The 21601-nt window shown below is 42.8% G+C and overlaps 1 protein-coding gene and 1 long non-coding RNA gene across 4 annotated transcripts in view; one reads left to right on the top strand and one right to left on the bottom strand.

Annotated features, from left to right (window-relative positions):
- ARMH1 (armadillo like helical domain containing 1) overlaps window positions 1-21601 on the top strand; it is a 46159-nt gene that overhangs the window by 16108 nt on the left and 8450 nt on the right. For all 3 annotated transcript variants that reach the window (XM_077149911.1, XM_077149912.1, XM_077149910.1), the window contains exons 5-8: window positions 1525-1593; window positions 3144-3310; window positions 4336-4532; window positions 7503-7587. In XM_077149911.1, the coding sequence (XP_077006026.1) occupies window positions 1525-1593; window positions 3144-3310; window positions 4336-4532; window positions 7503-7587 (518 nt within the window). The remainder of the gene's footprint in view (window positions 1-1524; window positions 1594-3143; window positions 3311-4335; window positions 4533-7502; window positions 7588-21601) is intronic.
- On the bottom strand, window positions 2991-20160 carry LOC143674346 (uncharacterized). The gene is made up of 6 exons (XR_013171003.1): window positions 20089-20160; window positions 19257-19410; window positions 9644-9717; window positions 7475-7704; window positions 6040-6081; window positions 2991-4431 (listed from the first exon to the last, which is right to left on the bottom strand). It is a non-coding gene; the product is annotated as an uncharacterized LOC143674346 (long non-coding RNA).

Below are 21601 nucleotides of genomic sequence, written 5' to 3'. Positions count from 1 at the left end.
ATAATCTGCATAAATGGCCCCACCCCTCCATTTGTCTACAAGGACGTTGCAGGGGAGGCAGTGGCATACAAGTGCAGGATCAGACCCTGTCTCTGACTCTGTCAGGATGACCTGACAGTAAGAGTTCAGGCTCTGACTTAGACGGCCTAGGTTCAAGTCCTGTTTCTATCAGTTAATTCTGAGACCATGGACAGGTCATTAACCTGTCTGAGATTGTTTGTAATTGGAAGTACTGATAGCACCCACTGCGGAGTGTGAGGATTCAAATGAGACAATGCAAGTAGTTAGCACAGTGCACCTGACATATTAAATGGTTGATACTTGTTAGCTGCCGCTGCTATTGTTGCAACCTTCTGGGACTAATTGCTGGAAATAATAGGCCAGAAATATGTAGTGAGTGGCTATGAAAACAAGACTAGCTTAGGACAGAGAAAAAAGAAGGTAATAAAAGTTGGTCAGCCTAGCTGGTAACTGAAGAAAAGGGGGAATGCTTTGAGGCGGGGGCAGGAGTTGGGGGGATTGGGAGAGGGGAGAGACAGTATAGGAATAAAGAGATTAAGATGTGATCTGATAGCCTGACCCCCAGCTACAGTGGCAACAGGCAGGGGAGCCTAGCTCCAGAGCAAACACTGTTTTTGCAGCAAAGAGCCTTTCCTAATGAGCCAATCTGTCTCTACTTCTATCGGCATCCTGGGAACCAGGGTGCAGCAGAGATAATTTGCCTCTCACACACCCCCTCCTGACCCCCCAACAAAGCACCATTACCTCCAACCCATTACATTAGGCTTTATCAGGAAGCTCTCAGTCATCCTCCATGAGCTGCAATAATTTCAGCTAATTTCTTAAGTGTGCTAAGAGCCTGTGATGTGTTATGAGCCTAGTAATTGTTGACTGGTTCCTTTTCTGTTGTGGCTTGATTTCATACCTTGTATCCGAGCTGATGCGTGCTCTGTGTGCTTTATTACAATGATGCTTTTTGCAAAGGCTCACATTAAAAAGTAACATTAAATACTGAGGTGGTTTTAAATCAGAGTTTAATTTTTCCACCATCTCCTGTTATTCTTATTAGGAAGCCATTTGATTCTTCATAAGAATAGTGACGTCCAGTGTAAAACTCTGATAAAATGCAAAATTGAAAATTAATGATGAAGTTGTTTATTTTTAGAGAATTCTAAGAAGAAGGCTTGGCCTGATGAACTGTGCTGAGACCCAAGGCTTGGGAATTTGCCCCCCAGTCTCTCTCCATGCACCTTTTATTCATCAGAGCCTCCTTGCTCCCAGACCCCAAGGTAGCTAAACCACCTCAGAGAGAGAGCTTCCTGGAGAACTGTGAACATACCTGCCAGTGCCCTCTTCCCCCACCCCATATATATTGCCCCTACCCCTTCATCCTAGTGTCCCCTCCCCAGGGCATCGTTCAGCTGCTTAGTCATCCCAGGCAGTAGGTGCTACCAGGATCAGACACAGAATCTGGTATCCATGTACAAAACCACCCTGAAATTCACTCTTTAACCTGTCATACAGCTACATGACTGGCTTATGTTTAAATAAGCTTCTAAAGTCCATTGGCATCTTTCTATCAGCTGTAAGCAGGTAAGTGCAAGGTCTATTCCTCAGATACTCTGGGTGGCCCATCGGGCTTGTGGTGTTCTTAACATTCACTTCACATGGGACCACGGCTCCTAGTTATCACTGGGTGCCCAGTAGCCCTCAGGATGGGCCCAGAGGTAGGGCCATCCTTGGTCCTGCTCTAGATGCTTCTCTGGTCCATCTTCTCCATTGACACTTTACTAGTCAGCAGCTTCTTTAGTGCCAATTACAGAAAAACAACCCATACTACCTGTTCTAGTTTGCTAACTGCCAGAATGCAATATAGCAGAAACAGAATGGCTTTTAAAAAGGGGAAACAGTTTTTACAGTTTACAGTTCTAGGACTGAGAAAATGTCCCAATTAAAACAAGTCTATAGAAATGTCCAATCTAAGGCATCCAGGGAATGATACCTTGGTTCAAGAAGGCCAATGAAGTTCAGGGTTTCTCAAGTGAGAAGGCACATGGTGAACATGGTCAGGGTTTCTCTCTTGTCTAGACAGGCACATGGCGAACATGGCATCATCTGCTAGCATCCTCTCCAGCTCCCTGGGAGGCGTTTTTCTTCTTCATCTCCAAAAGGTCGCTGGCTGGTGGACTCTCTGCTTCTTGTGGCTCTGTCATTCTCTTCTCTCTCAGAATCTCTGGCTTTCTCCCTGTTGTTCTCTGCTTCTGAAGCTTTCTCCAAAATAGTTCTACTTTTATAGGATTCCAGTAAACTCATCAAGATCCACCTGGAATGGGTGGAGACACATCGCCACCTAATCCAGTCTAACAACCACTCTTTATTGAGTCACATCTCCATGGAGATGATCTAATTAAAGTTTCAAACATACAGTACTGAATAGGGATTAGAAGAAACCATTGCTCCCACAAGGCTGATTAAGATTAAAACATGGCTTTTCTAGGGTACATAAACCTTTTCAAACCAGCACACTACCCTTAGGAAAAAGGGGAATTTGTTGGCTCAGTCCTGACTAGATCCAAGGGCTCAAACAATGTCATCAGTACTTGGTCTCTCCCTCTGTTTCTCCTGTTCTCAACTCTGCTCTCCTTTCTATTCAGGCTCCCATATGCCATGTTCCACAGAAGCTCCTGCCTTACATTTTTACATTCCAGCCAATAAAAAAAATGGTCCCAAAAAAGTCCTGGGTGTTGAGCCTCATTAGACCAACCTAGGTCACATGCCTGGCCACAAACCAATTATTGGAATAAAAAGGATGACACCCTGTCACCTGCTCACCCTACCAAAACTGCATGACCTGTGAGCTGGAGAGGGATGATTCCTGGGGGATAACTGAGGTGATGTTACATGAAGAAAGGGAACAGGTGCTGCAAAGCAAAAAACAAGAACTGTCTACTATACTTACCTTTTGCATTTTCTGATGGGAGGAAGAATTTCTAAACTACTGTGACACATTATCCCTTATTGGTGACATTTCCTGTTGAGGAGGGCAAAATATGTGAAGAAAGGATCTTGGTATCCCTTAGAAAGATTAATGCCAAGGGACTTGACAGACATTTTATTTCTACTCTTTTATCCCTTCTGGACAGTAATCGGTACCTTATAGAATTCCTTGAGGTTGGAGGTGTCCTAACGCTCTTGGAAATACTTGGATTGGAGAAGACCACGGAGGAGGACAAGAAGGAATCCATCAAGCTACTTCAGCTTATTGCAAACTCTGGCAGAAAGTACAAGGAGCTCATTTGTGAAAGCTATGGTGGGTCCTGTACATGACAAGGATGTCTACTCTCATGTCTCCCTAGGGGCCGAGATGAAATGGTGGTAGCATGGGAGCACCCACTATTTCAATAGGAAAATGCATCATGGTTGAATGGGAAACATTGCATAAGGGGACTCAATTAGCTCCTGTCTGCATCACCACCAGAAGACCCAGATTTATGATTTTCCTGATTCATCATTTACTCAAATCTTTCCATGGTGGTTTTAGAAAAACTTCTCCCTCCATTTTAAATGTATCCTCTTTCATGTATCCATTTTACACAGATTTATTTAGCAGTTGCCTTATATCCTTTGTGAAACTGAATTATGAATAACTCTAAAAATAAAATTGAAATAAAATTATTGACACCTACTATGTAGCAGGTATATACTAAGGTGCTGAAGACATAAAAGTGTACAAAATATAGTACCTGTCTTTAAAGAGTTTATAATCTATTGCAGAAGGTAAATAATCTAGTAATTTCAGTAAAACCTATCAAATGCTGTAACTGAGGTGTATGAAAGAGACATCATTTCCTATGTATCCCTCTATCAAAGCACTTCAGGCACTGTACTCTTTTCATCAGAGTCCTTGTCTCTGTCTCCCCTGTGGCCTCTCTGAGCCTCAGTGTCTTTGTCTGTAAAATGGGACTAACACCTCACCCTGAGGATAGTTTATAGGATTAAATGACGTATTTGTGAAAACATTTTGTAAACTGCTTAGGGCTAAACGAGTATTCGTTGTCATGTACAAATTTTTAAAAATGCCTGCTTTATTTGTACATTTTGCAAAGCCATTTTAAATTTTCAAACAGATTCTGACATGCGTATGCTGAAACAAAACCCTCTGGCAACATGGCTAAAGACAGTGATGCAACCAGTGAACTGAACCTCTATTTTGCTGTGATTAAATGGGCTTCATTAAACAGATCTTAATCCTATTACTTACTATTATGTAATTTCAAGTGGGGATTGCTTGCATAATTGTCTTACAATTTAGCATTTCCTCTGCTCTTTGCTCAGGTGTACGATCCATAGCAGAATTTTTGGCAAAGTCTAAGTCAGAAGAGACCCAGGAGGAAGTGCAGGTTCTGTTGGATTCTTTGGTCCATGGTAATCCTAAATACCAGAATCAAGTGTATAAAGGTCTAATAGCTTTGCTGCCCTGCGCGTCCCCCAAAGCTCAACAACTATCCCTGCAGACTCTTAAGACTGCTCAGGTAAGCCAGGCTGCATGGTCCTGTGGTTCTGATTCAAATCTAGTAATCTTACAATTACCTTCCACAGTCGCAGTCCACACAGGCATGAGGAACAGAGCTCAGCCCCCCACGGCATGTCTGCTGTTCAATCAGCGTTACACCCAGAAGGCCAAGGAAGGGCAGAGAGTTCATGTCTCTCGGCAGAATGATTAGTCCTGTTTACTCAAGAATCAGAAGGATGTGGGCAGACTTAAAAGTGGTTGAGACAAGCAATAAGGGTGATGGAAGAACTGTAGAAAACATTAAAGGGAAAAAATCATGGTGTGTTTGTAGAGAGCACAAAATGAAGAGGCCCATAGCCCCAGGGCATGGGAAAGCTCCTTTTGTCTTATCAGCTTCTGCCCTTCTCTGCGTGCTCTAGAATGCCAGAGAAGTCAGATTTGGGTCATGGTGACCACGTGAAGACACCATGCCCGGTAAGGAGGTGATGGGACTCAAAAAGTGATGTTTAGATGAAAGGCTCCCAGAGCAGCTCCAGAGGGATGGGCTGGAGTGGAGACAGAGATGATGAAGAGACAAAGAGAAGATGAGGCCTGAACTTTGGTAGTGGCAGTAGGAATAGAGGTGACCAGGTTGGACAGATATTTCTGAGGCATAGTGCACGGGACTGGGGCAATAAAAAGAAAGAAGTCAAAGGTGACGCCCAGCTTCAGACTTAGATAGGGGAGTGCGTTGTGCCACCATCAAGAGAGAACAGTTATAAAGAGAAGAAACCAGTTTGATCTGAGGGGAGTAGTTAGGTTTTTTTGTTGTTTTTGTTTTTGTTTTTTCATGTTTATACAAATATTTATCCAAAATGAGAATAAGGGATCTAAGGGCAGCTGAAAACAAATTTGTGGAGATAGTGATGTAGTTTCCCTCAATGTAGTTAGGTTTTGAACTGACAAATTTGAGGGGCCTTAGAGACTCCCAAACACCCACATCTGAGGATCATGCCAAGCTGACTGCAGAAGAAATGGTCAGGTCACTCATTAAAAAAAAAGACTAAGTCCTAAGCCTTCCTTCCAGAAAACTGACAACTCTCAGGTGAGCTTTGGCTATGCTCTCTTTTTTTAAGCTTCCCAAGTATTCTGATTCCTAGCTAGATTTAGGAATCACTGCTCAGGACATTTAGGGGAGCTGCCCTTTGGGCGGCAGAAAATAAAGGTCTGAAGCTCTAGAGAGGCTCGAGGTGAAAATGTCAGTTTGGATCTTGAGCAGAAAAGTGATAACTGAAAGCATGGAAATAAATAAGAAGAAAAGGCAGACACTGGTAAAACCAAGGAACATTTCCAACATTTAAGATCGGGCTGAGAAAGAAGATCCAACAGATCTGATTATTGTTATTATTTCCACAATTTCCATTTATTAAATGCCTCCTACATGTCAGGCACTGTGTTGGGGGCTTACTTACAGTTTGGGATTGAATCAAGCACCACACAAAAGACACATTCAGGGTGCATAGGTGGTTCAGTAGTAGAATGCTCACCTTCCATGCAGGAGACCCAGATTTGATTCCCAGACCACGCACCTAAAAAAAAAAAAAGACACACACAAGTATTACTCTGTGTTTCTATGGGTATGAGCTTATTTGTAAATACTCTTTTTGAATATGTCAAGGTGAGTCATTGTGGGGATGTGAACACATTTGTGAATCAGAACTTTAAAGATCCAATTTTGATGAGGCCAAATGGAATCAGGATTGGCCTAAATCCATGATGGAAGTCCTTTTAAGCAAAGGAAAACCAGCAGAAGCCAGAAGTCAACGAAAGCCACAGGGGTTGACCAGGGAGAAGATTGTCATGTTACAGAGGCAGAGATGCAAGCCAAGGAACTCCAGGGACTGCAGCAAACCAGCATCAGAACTCACAGACTCCAGTAGAAAGCATGACCTGTCAAGAAACCTTGATTTTGGACTTTTAGCCTTGAAAACCATGAAACAATGAATTCCAGTTGCTTAAGCCAACCTATCTGTCATAGCAGCATGGCAAACTAAGACACTACATTGTCTCTTTTAGTCTTCACAATAACTGAAATCAGATATTATCCCCACTTGAAAGATAATGGAGCTGAGCCTCAGGATGGTTATTAAGTGACTTATCCAAGGCCACACACTAAGTAAAAGGGATTTGTTAAGTGAGCATTTAAATCCAAATCTCTCTAATTCCAAAGTCCTTATTCTTTCCACATACCACTCTGCTTCTTTGAAAAAGCAATAAAAAGCGAAGAAAAACGGGAAAGAATGGGGCTATGAAAATCAAAGGAAAAGCGTTTTAACAAGGAGGAGGTGATCAGTCAGGTCACATGCAACAAAGAGATTAAATAAGGATAGAATAGAAAAATGGGCCCAGCAGGAAAAGCGTTGGTGAATTAGGGGACAGTGCCCTGTAATAAGAGAAATTAAATTGCCACAGCCTGTCAAAGGCTGAATGGGGGATGAAGAAGTGGCTTCTCTTGGGAAGTTCAGGTGTAAAGGGGAAAAAGAGCAGTAGCATGAAGGGAAGACAGAGTTGAAGGACAATTTGTTAAATATGGGTGAGCTTGAGGGTATTTGAATGCTAGGAGAAAGGAACCAATTCTTGGGTAAAGGCTGAAGAGGCAGGAAAGACCTGTTGACTTATCAGTGAGGTTCCCAAGAAGAGAAGATTTTAGGACCTCGGAAGAGTTCTTAGGTCACATGACGAGTTCCACTCTCCTTGCCCTTTGTTCTCCCTTTCCCCACCAAGGTAACAAAACCGTTCCCGCACCTCTAGCAGACAAATTCTCAGTCCGATTCTGAATGCCTAGCTCTGTCCCCCTATGTATATGGCATGGAGCCTCGCCTCAGGGACTCCCCACTACCCCTGCCCCCATACACCCAGGGCCCCCAGCTGTTTGGAATTCTGATTTCAACTCTTCCAGATGGACAAGATTTAAAGACTGACCACTTTGTCCTGTTGTCTGTCTTGGTAGTCAATCGTCGGAGTCACACACCCCAGCATCGTGGACTGTGTGCTGCAGGTGCTGCGGACGATGCACCTGGAAGTCCAGTATGAAGGTAGGGAAGGCAGCAGGGTCTGCTCCAGGTCGCAGAAGGTAGCAGTGCAAGCTAGTTTTCTCTTGGCCACAGAGAGCTTTGTTGTTGAGTCACCTGGATAGCCTCAGCGGGTGGAAGCTGTTGAGTATTGATTGACGAGTTACTCATAAAATGACACTCTCATTCTATGCTTTGAGTCAGCCACATGGGGTGCTTTAACAGCTGTTAGAATCTGTCTGAGCCCAGAGCTGGTTATGGTTCCCAGTTGTACATGGATGTGGTCTTTCCTCTCTAAGCTGAAATCACCCTGAAGAATGTTCTTTTTCTTCTGAGAAACTAAGTTGGTTAACAGTAGTAATAATGAATTTTCATTTATTAGTGCCCCCTACGTGCCATCTACTTTCCATACATCAGTTAATTCTCAAAATAATAAAACAGGGCCTCGCACATATTAGGTATTCAAATGTTCAAATGAATGAATGGTGGAAGCAGGTATTTTTATGGGTTTTTTTTTTTAGATGAAATTTTAAAGCACGGACAGGTTAAGTGCCCTTCCCAAGGTTTATAGCCTACTGGGTTTGTACCTGATCTAGCTGACTCTCAGCTTACGCTTTTAACATGTGGCATACAGCAGGTGTTCAAAGGATGGTATTTCTTTCCCTTTCCCAGGGAGATACTATTTTCAACAGGAAGGTGATCTTTGAACTGAGTTTTGGAAAGTGGGAAGGGTTTCATTCTGGAAACGAGCAAAGACACAGACATAGGGAAGTGCAAGATGTGTCTGGGGAGGATGGGTAGATGATTTGATTTAGGTTTGGGGTGGAAACCCTTGAAAGGTAGTCTAGGCTCATATCAAGGGGCACCTGGAATGGCAGATAAAGTAACTGGCACTCTCTCCAGTAGATAGCATGGAGCCATTCCCAGGAGAACTGAGAACAGCTGCCTCAGAAAGATTAACTGGGTAATGGAAACATTGAGTGGTGTGTCAGGTGGGCCAGAACCACAGGGAGACTTAAGGCTCCAAGTCAGCTGAACCTTTCCAACTGTAATCGTTCAGACAACAAAATAAGAATGTGCTGGTCAGGTTGGATATGGGAGGCCCCAGGGGAAAATACTGGGCAGGACTGGGAACTGCATGAGCAAGTGGGGAGAAATGCAGTGACATGGAAATGGGGATGGGTAGGGTCGAGAAGGTGAGGATAGGGAAGCCCGTTAAGCAGGAAAAGTCAGGCATGAGTGAGTAGAGGAATGACAGGCCGAGTGCCAGACCCAGGAAGTCTGGGAGAGGCAGAAGGAGCAGGCAGGTACTGGGGATATGCAAGTGAGATCCTCGGCAGATTATCAAAGGTCTGGAGGCTCAGTACCAAAGACAGTGTTGCAAACTGAGGATCCGTCCTATTATTCCTTCAGCAACATTGTCAATTTTGTGTTTGTTTGACCCCTGAAGGTACATCTGGGTGTGTGGGCCCTGTATGTTGTGAAGTAATGCCAGGTTAAAATTATTTGGGGTTACCAGTTGCAGCAGAATATCCTAGATGAGGAGGAATTGCCAGTGAGAGGCCGTAATGATGGAGGGACCTAAGCAAAGGTCAGACCCCACGACAGGGAGCACTGGAGCAAGGGGGCAGCCTGGCACAGGAAGTATGTTAGGAAGCCTAAATCAGTCAACCCCAGAAGAGTAGATTGGATGGCACTGGAACCTCCTTCCCCTAACCTACCCCTAGTTGGCAAATGTGGCGACTCCTACTCATCCATTGTCTCCAGCTTAAGCATTTCTTCTCTGCGGCCTTCCCTGACCCTGCCTCCAACCTCCCTCCCAAAAGTCAGCTCTGTCTCCTTTGTACCAGCCTGACCCCACCCCATCCAGGATCTCCCTCTACTGGAATAGTGATCTCCAAAATGGTAACTGCCCTTTCCACAGACTATGCCCAGTTTCAGGGCCAACTATCAAGACTTTTATCCTTAAGTCCTCCACATAATTCCTAGCATATATTAGGTCATCATCACATGTTTGTTGAATGAATAAGGCAGTGAAAACTGCACATACACATACATTAGTGAACACTTGCACATTTACCTTTTTCCTCCAGACCTCTGAGCAACTCCAGGGTGGGGACCGGGTCTGATTCATCTCTTTTTCCAGCTCAGAGCCTGGTGTGTAATAGAAGTTTGAATAAATGAATGAAAAAATAACTTAGCTTCAATTACACTAATGAACCCCTCCGGAACTAGAACTGGCCCTCAACTTCTTCCACTATCAGGCCCAATTTAAAGTTCCTCAGTGTTTATCAAATAACAATTAACTATTTAATTAACAATTAAATCTGCTGTGGCACAGGCAGAGTGAGCACAAAGCCTTGTCACCGCCTTTTTGCTTTGCTGTCTGCTCATATAACAATGAAACTACAGGCCTCAAAACTTTTGCAGATATGCCAGATTCATAACACATGTTAATGAAATGTCCACTGAATGAATGTCTTTCTCTTCTTTTACCAGATGCCTCAAAATAGTCTTCATATGATTCCAAATACAGAGAATGCATGTGTAATGATTGTCCGCTAGGGGGAAACATTTCAAACATTCAGTGGAATTGAAGTTCAGAGAGACAACAGGCATTCAGTTTCCACTGAAACTCGCCCAAAGGTAGAGGTGGGACAGTGTGACAGGTCTTAGATACCTTCCTGACAGTGGGCGGTACAGAGGATCAGAGATAAAGGTCTCTGAATTTGAGAACAAAAAATTGCAAGACCAGATTGAAGCTCCAGGATGTCGGCAACAGTCAGGTTAGAAAGGAAGCCTGTGACCAGGACAGTCAGCAAATGACACTGATGGACAGTTAGTGGGTGATTTAGTTGGATAGACTCACCTTCAAAGGGAAGGAGGTGATGTTTGCTTTTTAACATATTTATTGCACATCTGTGGTGTGCCAAGAAATATGCCAGGTCCTGGGGTTTTGTGTTTGTCTTCGGAAAGGGAAGAATGAATGGTTTGGAAGAAGAGGAGTGGGGATAAGGAGGAGAACCACTGTACCAGCCGTGCTGCACGCATGGGGTGAGGGGCGGGGTGGAGGAAGCTGGAGAGTGGGAAGTGGTATTGATATGTGTCCCCTGAGAAGGCTGCAGGGGAAGTGGAGTTCTCAGGGAAGAGTCCAGTGAAAGCAAGAGGTGGAGAGGTTTAGGGTGCCTGGTGATTATTTACCTAGCAATGCATGCCTGCAATAGAGGAGACAGCTGACAACCTCACCTCCTTCTTTACCACTCCCAAATCTACCAACCTGCCTGTCACGTTCTCTGCTGGCCCTTTACAAGAGGGTGCTCCTCCTCCTGTCACAGGCCACCTCATCTACATCTCCTCAAAGACCTCTCCTGTAATTATCCTCTCCCTCTTTCATTGATGGATCATCCCCATTGACATACAAATATGCTTTGTATCTCCTATCTTAATACAGAACTCCTCCTTGGGAATCTATGGATTAAAAGAGATTTCAAAGACATATCAAAAAAAAAGTAAAACTTAAATTGTAGTGTTTAGGGTTGCATACCCCATTGTTTATTTTCCTAAAGCTGCCAGAAGGCAATATACCAGAAATGGGTTGGCTTTTATAAAGGGGATTTATTAAGTAATGAGTTTACAGTTCTAAGACCATAAAAACTAAGGCATCCAGAGAAAGATGCCTTGACTCTGAAGAAAAGGCCAAAGGTGGCCAGGGTTTCTCTGTCACATGGGAAGGCACATGGCGTTGTCTGCTGGCTTTCGCTCCCAGCTTCTGGTTTCAAACAACTTCCCAGGAGATGTTTTCTTTCGGCATCTCCAAACATCTCTGTCTCTGTCGGCTCTGAGCTTTTTCCAAATGGTTCCCACTTGAAGGATTCCAGTAAATAGATTAAGACCCACCTTTAATGGCAGAGACATATCTCCATGGAAGCCACTTAATCAAAGGTCCCACCCACAATTGGGTGGGTTACATGTCCATGGAAACAACCTCATCAAAAGGTCCCAGCCTAAACAATAGGTCTGCCCCCACAAGACTGGATTAGGAAAAAGAGCATGGCTTTTATGGGGTACATAGCAGTTTCAAACCAGCACACCCACCTTGACCCCAAGTGCCCCTCCAGCTACTCATTTTTTCATTTTCATCCTACTTGACCTCTCAGCTGCCTTTGATCCAAATGATCACTCCTTCCCTCTCCTCTCTTGGTTTCTGTCATTCTACATTCTTCCAGTTTTCCTCCTGCCCCCTGGTTTTGCCATAGTCGTCTTTGCTAGTTTCTCTATCTTTCTGTCAGAGTGTTGTGCTCAGTCTACTTCTCATTTCATCATCTATACTTTCTCCCTAAGTGACTTCATCCAGTCTCATAGTTTTGACTATCATATATATTAATGATATACACAGATACTAAATCTGTACCTCTGGCCCTGACCTCTCCCCTGAAATCTCCATGTGAATATCTAAAGACATCTGAGACTTTGGGCCAAAACAAAACTTTTGATTTTCTTCCCCAAACCTGTACTTAATAGGGAAAACTGTGTGCGTTGGTGTGGAGCACTGCGTATATATGGGAATTTTGTATTTTCAGCATGATTTTTCTGTAAATCTACAACTGCTGTAATAAAAAATTTTAAATAAATTAAAAAACAAAGAAAAACCTGTTCTTCCTTCTATTTTTCCTGATTCAGTAAAAGGTACCACCACAACCCAACTGCTCAAGTGAAAAATGTCAGACTAATATCATATTACCTGCATTTTCTCAACTCCCAACCCATCCCATCCTTACCAGGTCCTCTGGATTCAATCTCCACTTATCTCCGCTGTCTCCTCTGTGATCACCCTAGTCTAACCATGGTCTTGTCTCCTAACTTAACTTTCTGCTTCCATTCTGGTCCCCTGTAACCTATTCTCCCACTGCAATAAGAACAATCACATTAAAAATATAGATAATACCCACTCCTCAGCTTCCCATTTCACCTAGACTGAAACCCAGATACCTGCATGGTCGGCAAAGTCTGAAAGGCTCTTTCCCCAGAGCTTGGATTGATGGCCACCTTCTTAAACTTCAAGTATCAGCTCAGACATTAAGATTCTCCCTTCCCTCTCACCACCCACCCTGGTCTCTCTCCTTCATATCACATTATAACATTTATCTCCTTTGGGAATTATCTTGTTTAATTATTTATTGTCTGTTCGTTACTAGAAAGTCAGCTCCAGAGAACTGAGACCTCATCTTTTTTGTCTACTGTTGTATTCCCAGTGCCTAACCAATACTGGCAAAGTAGGCGCTTATATATTTGTTGAAGGAATGAATGGATGAATTGGGTATACCCTAATTTGTACTGACAACCATCATCGGGAACAGAATTTGAAATACCTGGTTTGCACCATATATGTCCAAACATAGTCTTAATGGTAAAGAGAGGGCCGTATGTCTTAAGTGACCTTCCATTTTCTGAGAGTTCTAAGGACCAAGGAAAAGGGTATGGAGAAGGAAGAAAAGAAAAGCTTCTTGGTCAAAGGTAGGAGAAGAATAAAGCCCCTAAAGCAGAGGGTGGCTGTCCCGTTTATCTATTGCTTGTAACAAACCCACACAAAATTGTGTGCTATAAAACCACCACAATTTTATTATGCTCGCAAATTCCGTAGGTCAGGAATTTGAATGGGGTAAAGTCGAGATGGATTATCTCTGCTGGTTATCTTTGCTGTTGAACTCTACTGAAAAACAGCTAGAGACAACAGCTGGGACTAGGGAACGGGGAGTGGGGATGAATCTTACTGATTTTCCCTTTTGCCTCAAACTACAATAAGGCTCCACACGGTACTGCTACCAATCCTGTCTTTATTTAAAATTTTGATATCTTATTGATCACAAAATTTTTTGCATTAATTTTGGTTTTTAAAAATATTACATTAAAATATTATTTATCTTGACTTTGGATGGACTGTAAGGTGTGTAAAGATATCTCAATAAAAATATTTTTTAAATATTATTTATCTTGATTACTGAGTTTCTTGCCCCACTCTATACCCCTTAAGTTTTGAACCCTAGGCAAATGCTTCACTTACCTCGCCTAGTCCCAGCCTTGGGCAACACACAGAGGTTGGAATCATTTGGGGTTCAAAGGTAGGGCTCAGATGGGACTTCACCTGGGACACTGGTTTAGCTTAGTTTCTAGAGGGAACAGTGGAGAGTAAACATTCCAAAACATTCCAGACAGAAGCTGCACCAATCCTTTCAGGGAAGCACACTGCCCTTCCAGATTTCTTTAAAAGGAATGCAAGAGGAAACCTGTGTACCAAGTAATAGCTTTCTAATCCCCTCTGCAGGGGATTCAGATGGTGCATTCTTGTTTTAGTCTCCACTTGAGAATAGAAATAATCAAGGAAAGAGTACTGACTCCTATATCCACTGATATCTTAGGCTTTTTTTCATGAAATTAAGATTTTAGAATTTCTGTTAATGATGATCCCATTTAACCTAAGAAAGCCAAAATAAAAATTAAAGGAGAACTCCAAAGTAGTCCTGCCTGAAATTTATCCCCATTTATAATTGCTTTGAAGTGAAAAATGGCAGTTTCCTCTCAGGAAGGATTGCTATTCCAGGAATTAGTGGCAGGCAGGGACTGAATCATGACTAGTCATCTAAAGCTGCAGTACTCTCTCAAAGGTCTCCCTCCCTGGAGAAGACAAATTTCAAAGCCATAGAAAGTTTTTTGGAGGGAGAAATTTATGAATTGGGGGGAGCGACAGATTTGAAATATATATAACACATATATAATATATATTAATATCTTTTATAAATAAATTATTACCTTAGGAACATAAAAATTATTATGTATGACTTAATTAAAAGCAGACCAATTCCCTGTAAATTAATTTGCCAAATGCAAGCATGCCAAAAAACAACTGGCCAAATGACCAATCTGCTGAGCAGCCAATTCACCAAATTATCAATTTACTGAAACCTGTTTCCTTTAAATATTTGTAAAGTTTATAGCAGTTCATATAGGTTGTATTACAGGGCCTAAGAGAACTGGGAGAAGCCAGAACTTCAGAATTCAGGGAATTCAGACTAGCCTCTGCCCCCCAGTATCTTCTTACCTCCCCTTTGTCAGCCCCTCTTCTGGAGCTTTGTCCCCTTTTCTCTGTCCCACCCTCTATACATCCCCTCTTCTCAGGGTTGGGCAGACCAGGCCATGTGTAGTGACCTCCAGCATCTGCCCTCTCCCTGCCCCAACCCCTTCTCTAGCTGTCCACTGCCTGCCCAAGCTCCCCTTCTCAAGTTTCCCTCCCCCTGACTCAGCTCCCTGCAGATCTAATATAGAGAGATTTGGGGTGGAAACAAATGAACATCCCTTAAAATGCTGCTTTGCAGACAAAATTAAAGCCATTATATTGCAATTTTGCATAAAGCTACAAAGTCTTTTAGATCAGTACATCTGCATTAGTTACCTATTGCTGCATAACAAATAACCCAAAATTTCAATGGCTTTATAGAATAAGCATTTATTATCTAACACAGTCTTTGTGGGTCAGTATGCTGGTTTGAAAGGATGCATGTACTCTAGAAAGCCATGTTTTAATCCTAATCCCATTTTGTAAAGGCAGCCGTTCCTTCTAATCCCTATTCAGTACTGTATGTTGGAAACTGTAATTAGATCATCACCCTGGAGATGTGACTTAGGGAATCACATCTTGATGTGATCTTGATGTGATCTTGAGTGATCAAGAGTGGTTCTTAAAATGGATTAGGTGGAGACGTGTCTCCACCCATTTGGGTGGGTCTTGATTAGTTTACTGGAATCCTATAAAAGAAGAAACATTTTGGAGATTGAGAGAATTCAGAGAGAGCAGAGCAGAATGACATAGCCACAAGAAGCAGAGTCCACCAGCCAGCGACCTTTGGAGATGAAGAAGGAAAATGCCTCCCAGGGAGCTTCATAAAACAGGAAACCAGGAGAGAGCTAGCAGATGACACCGTGTTCAGCATGTGCCCTTCCAGATGAGAGAGAAACCCTGAACCTCATCTGCCTTCTTGAACCAAGGTATCTTTCCCTGGATGCTTTAGACTGGCCATTTCTATAGACTTGCTCTAATTGGGGCATTTCCAACAGCCTATAAACTGTGAACTTGCAACTTATTAAATTCCCCTTTTTAAAAGCCTTTCGTTTCTGGTATATTGCATTCTGGCAGCTAGCAAACTAGAACAGCCAGGAACCTGGGAGCAGCTTAACTGAGTGTTTATGGCTCAGGGTCTCTCATGAAGTTGCAGTCAGGATGCCAGCTGGGACTAAAGTCATCTGAAAGCTTGACAGGCTGGCGGATCTGCTTCTAATATGGCTCACTACAGATAGACCTGGCAATTCAGGAAGCTGCAGTTCCTCACCACCTGGACGCTCTCACAGACTATTTAAATGTCCTTACATAGCAGCTGGCTTCTTCCAGAGAGAGAGTGATCCAAAGGAGGGAGAGAAAGAAGGAAGCCCCAATAGCGTTTATAATCTAAACATTATAATCGAAAAGTTGCATACTGTCACTTCTGTCTTATTCTACTAACTAAAAGCCAGTCACAGGTCCCACATTCAAGAGGAAGGAAATTAGACTCCACCTCTCGAGGAGAAGCATACTACAAAATCTGCAGACATGTTTTAAAAACACCACAAAAATTTGCCAAAAAATTAATAAATTTATATAAGAACAAAGTTTATGGTAAAATAGAACATTGGTGGATTTGGAAAAATGGTCATTTGGAGAATCAAATTTTTGCCTAATTGACCAAAAGCCTAGAATTAACTTGATTTGCTCATACAGATGATCATGTTTGATAAAGTAAAGTTGAAAGTGTGCTTTTCAGACCCAAAGTACACAGCAAAGTTAATCCTTTAGAGATGTCAGTTCAGGGAAACAGTGGCCCCAAGTGACCAAGCAAGACAGACATGAACAAGTCTCTGAGTGTGCGCCAGCCCCTGCCCCTCCCTCCAACACCTGGAGAGGCTCTGGTTGTGGGTAAGACCTCTTTCCAATTTTCCTTACATTCTTGATTCTGCAAAGTTGCTTGGTTTCTTAATTCTAAGAAGTACGATTTATTTAGGTATTAATCACATATTTGATTGACTTTTTAATAATTCAAGTTTTTCATTTATTCATTTACTTACTCAATAAGAGCAGGTACTGTTTTAATAGTGTATAGTAGCACCTAACGCAAAGCTTCTACCCTCATGGAACTTTGTTACAACAGTAAAAATAATTAGTAATGATAACTAGTAATCAATATTAGTAACTGACAACATCCATGTCCTAGATACTGTTCGAAGCTCTTTAACCATCTCAGGCAATCCTCAGAACTCCGTGAAGTAGGTACTATTATCCCCAGTTTATAGGTGGGGAAACTGAGGCAGGGAGCAATCAAATAACCTGTCCTAAGTCTCAAGACAGGTGGGAAAATTGTGGGTCAAACCTGGGCAATCTGACTCCTGTACCAATCTCCTCACCACCGCACGGTCCTGTCTCTCCAATGAAAGGAGAATAAGATTTTCTTGGTTTTTTACCAGTTTTGAGACACAGACAAAACATGAAAACAGACAACATCATTAACATTATGGTAAAACATATTTTTTAAATTATGTTTTCTCAGGCTATGCCCTTCACAGAGTTGAGCAAGCAGTGCAAGTTCTCATTTTCAGAATTACAATTTTTGCCCCACAGAACCTTGTGCCTTTGCTTTCCTCTTTGTAGCTGGCAGAAGCAATACCTTTGGCCCTTCCTGCTGTGTAAGAGGCCACCTGTCCTGTGTAACTTCATTGAGCAACGATTTTAAGGCTCTGACACTCAAAGGTCGTTTCACATAAAAAATCTTTCTGCTGAATATGTAAAAGATACTTTGCTTCCCCCAAATTCTATAAGCACTTTGACGAGACACGTCATTCATCACTATAAGGTTTCATAATACAGAATCCCCCAGGTTGTGTTTGTTTTTTTTTTAAATAGAAAGTCCCAGGTAGTGGTGGTTGTTTTTAATAGAAGTCCTCATGAAAAACTTTTTAAAAGTCTTTTTCTTTCATTCTTTTCCATGTGAATATTCCGTTATCACAGCACCATTTGTTGAATGTGAAAAAACTTGTTTTTAATTTCTTATTTTGCTTAGCCCTCAAAACATCTGTGTCCTGCCCTCTCCTGGTACTGTCTCCTCTTTGGGTGCAGTGCTTGACTCAGATCTCAGGAGCAATTAAAAGCACCAGCACACTGGTGCTGGATTCTCACTCAGAGGAGCAGGTACCAATGAAAGACACACTATAATAATTCTTCATCTAGCAATGCGTATACCACCACAGCAGGTTATTTTGTGGCCTAGCTTTTAAAAAATAAGTAGTGCATAAAATACATATTTAATGTTTCAACAAATTGGGCTTTGAACAGAATGTGGGGAATGAGGTGACAAAATGCACAGGAGTGAGAGACAGAACGTAATTGGTCAGGAAAATGCCTGACACGGGTCTCTTCATTACAACAGTGCAATTGCCAAACATATGTATTCATATTCGGGGCATGGTAGCATCGGATCAACACGGGAAAAGGAAGCAAACCACTGCATGGAAGAGCACTGAAGTGCACTACTCACATGTGGCCAATAGGTGGCAGTCCTGTCTGGCCATGCAGAGAACTAGGAAACCAGTTTTCCAAACCTCTAGGAGCAAAGAATTATTAAACAAACTCCATCTGAGCAAGCAGTGCAAGTTCTCATTTTCAGAATTACAATTTTTGCCCCACAGAACCTTGTGCCTTTGCTTTCCTCTTTGTAGCTGGCAGAAGCAATACCTTTGGCCCTTCCTGCTGTGTAAGAGGCCACCTGTCCTGTGTAACTTCATTGAGCAACGATTTTAAGGCTCTGACACTCCAAGGCGAGTGCCTTGGAAATTGTTGTGTGAAATAGCCACAGTTCCCAGGAGCAATGCCATTTCTTAGGCTTCTGTCAAGAGAATAGTAAGCCTGCTGCTATAATTCTGTCTCCTATTCATTGTGATTTTCTCAGTTTCTCCATCTATAAAATGAACTGACCGAACAGTGATCCCTGAGGTTTCTTCCATGCTGGCAGACTGTGGATTTTCTGGTTCTTCTCCAGATGGGAGGAACCCTCTCCTTCCACCAAAGGTTCCATGGAGCGTAGGTGGCAAGCTCCTTGCCATCTGTTTTGTTTCCCACTGTTTCCCCTGTGCAAGCACTGTACCTGGCACATGCTCAATCAATATATGTCAAATGAATGAGCCTGGTCCCCACAGAGTTGCTTCTCAGCCTTATGGGGCATGAACTCCCAATGGCTCAGACCCTCCTGATCACACCCTCCTCCTTGAAATGTTCTCAGTTCTTCCTTCCCAGACCTCACACTCCCCTGGTTTCCTTCTGACTCTGTGGAAACTTCTCAGTCTTTTGTACATTTCTGGTCCTCCACCAGTCCCTTACACATTGATTCCCCCCACCCCCATGGATTCAATCCTAGGTGCTCTTCTCTTTCTTCATTGTGTGCTAACTCATCCACTCCCAAGGTTTCAATTACTATCTATAATGATAGAAACAATAATAGCTAATATTTGTAAAGCATTTACTGTATGCTAAGTATAGCTCTAGCTCTTGAGTCATTCAGTCCCCACAACAAGCCAAGGAGGTGGGTACAGAATGGTTAAGTGGAGGATAGAGTGGTTACCTCTTTACAGCTCAGACCTCTCTCCTGAGCTCCAGGCCCATGTTTCCTTTCGCTTTCTCAACATCTCCCCTTGGATGTCCACTGGCATCTCACACTCACCGTGATCAGATTTAAGCTCCTGATATTCCAGCCCCAGGTCTTTCCTTCCGGGCTCCTATCAGTGAAAAGCACAGTCACCCAGGCTAGAAATGTGGTTGCGTGACATCTCTTCCTGTATCCCACCTTCAGCCAACTTCTAACGAAATCAGTCAATTCTAACTCCTTAATTACGTCCAAATTTGTTCTCTCTTCTGCATTCTGTTGCTATTGCTGTAATTCAGATCTTTGTATTTCTCACCTTGATTCTGCAATGGCCTCTAAACCAGTCTCCATCTCTCCAGGCTGTTTTGCTAGTTCACCACCAGAGTGGAGGCAGTAGAGCTGAGCAGTGGAGAATATGGGCTTTGGAATCAGACAGCGTCATTCCATTGTTTATTAGTCGTTTAATCCTGGGCAAGCTACTCAACCTCTATGAATCTTAGTTTTTCCCGAACTGAAAGATGAGAAAAACCTGCCTTATAGGATAGTTTTTCAGAAGCCCTTCAGAAGCTAGGACTGGCCTTCTTCTGCAGCCTGAGCTCTTACTCCATGACCTTATACCCTTATCCCAACCAGATTTCTCTGCCTGCTTGCCTGGCAACAAGTGTGATATGTCATTATCCAGCATGGCCCTTGCCTCATTCTACTTCATACCAGCCCTTCCACTCTCCCCATGGCTTTGTCAGTTATTGTGTCACCTCCACCAGGAAGCTTTCACCTGATTCTCTACTCTCCATCCCCTCAATATACTCACAGCAGCCTGGCCTTCTTCTATGTCCCCGCAGCTCTTAGAACACTACATCTCCAATGCTAGTTTCCTTATTGGTATCCCCAGTTAGACTGTGATGTCACTAAGGGCAGGGATTATTTCATGGTTCTAGCACAGGGGCCTGGCACAGAGCACAGACTCAATAAATATTTGTTGAATAAATGAATGAATCAATGAATAAATCCGTGGCTGCTGAAATTTAGGACAGCTGGCTGTTATCAGCACCACAGTCTTCAGGCAAAGCTGCCAAAGATGGTTCCCTTGCTTTGTGAATGAGTCTGCTCTGCTTAGTAACTAGCACAGTTTATATAAAGAGGGGTAACCGGCTGTGGTTCTTACAGAGACATTTGGACAGCAACTAGCACTTTTGGTTTAGGTGTAAACAATGACAACCGTGGATTTAAAAAGTCAATCAAAAATGACTCGGTGAGAGAGGATTGTGGGAAGATGGTGGAGTAGGAAGCTCCAGGAATCAACCCCTCCCCCAAACAACTATTGAACTGGCAGAAACAATCTGAAACAACTCTTTTGAAACACCGAGTCTAGTGAAGCACTGCACAGCATCCAGGGGGGAGCGGGAGGGAGAAGCTGGTAAATTGTGAGTTTCACCCTCGCTGCGGCAGCTACCATCCCCCTTCCCCCAGCCTCATGGCAGGCAGCGGTGGGGATTAAAGCTCAGGCTCCTGGCACAGCTTGCTGGTGCCGACATAAAGAGCTATTCCTCCAACCTCTATGGCAGGGAGGGGTTGTATCTGATCACTGATCGCTGCTTTTGATCAGCTACTTCAGATCCCTGAGGGCCAGCTCTGAGGGTGGCCACTGTTCCACTCAGCCTCGGGCAAAGGCAGCAGAGGAAACTTAAAGACAGCATGCCTCCTCAGAATTATGGAGGACACTTGAAGGGTTGCCTATGCTGTATAGTCAAGAAAGTACAGCTTTGGGGAGCTGTGGAAGAACTTCCTTGAGCTCAGAACTGTGAGATTATGAGTTAATAAATCCCCACTGTAAAAGCCAACCCATTTCTGGTATATTGCATTTCAGCAACTTTAGCAAACTAAAACAATACTCAGTGGTGGAAGACAGAAAATGTTCCCTCTAAGAACCCGAACAAGACAATGATAGCCAGTGTTACTACTGTTATTCAGCGTTGTACTGGAAGCTCTAGTCAGAGCAATTAGGAAAAGAAAAAGGCATCCAGATTAGAAAGGAAGAAGTAAAACTTTCCCTTTTTGCAGATGATATGATTCTATAGATAGAAAGTCCTGAAAAATCCACAGTAAAGCTATTAGAACTAAGAAACAAATTTAGCAAAGTGGCAGGATACAAACTCAATATGCAAAAATCAGTAGTGTTTCTAAAATACACCAGTAATGAATGATAGGAAAAAGAAATTAAGAAAAAAATTTATTTACAATGGCAACTAAAATATCTAGAAATAAATCTTGGCAAGGATGTAAAGACTTATATACATGAAAAACTGGAAAATATTACTAAAAAA

This window comes from Tamandua tetradactyla, chromosome 2 (genome assembly GCF_023851605.1).
Source record: "Tamandua tetradactyla isolate mTamTet1 chromosome 2, mTamTet1.pri, whole genome shotgun sequence".
Classification (NCBI taxonomy): Eukaryota; Metazoa; Chordata; class Mammalia; order Pilosa; family Myrmecophagidae; genus Tamandua; species Tamandua tetradactyla.
The sequence above is the reverse complement of the archived record's forward strand: the minus strand, read 5'-3'. Positions and strand labels throughout refer to the sequence as shown.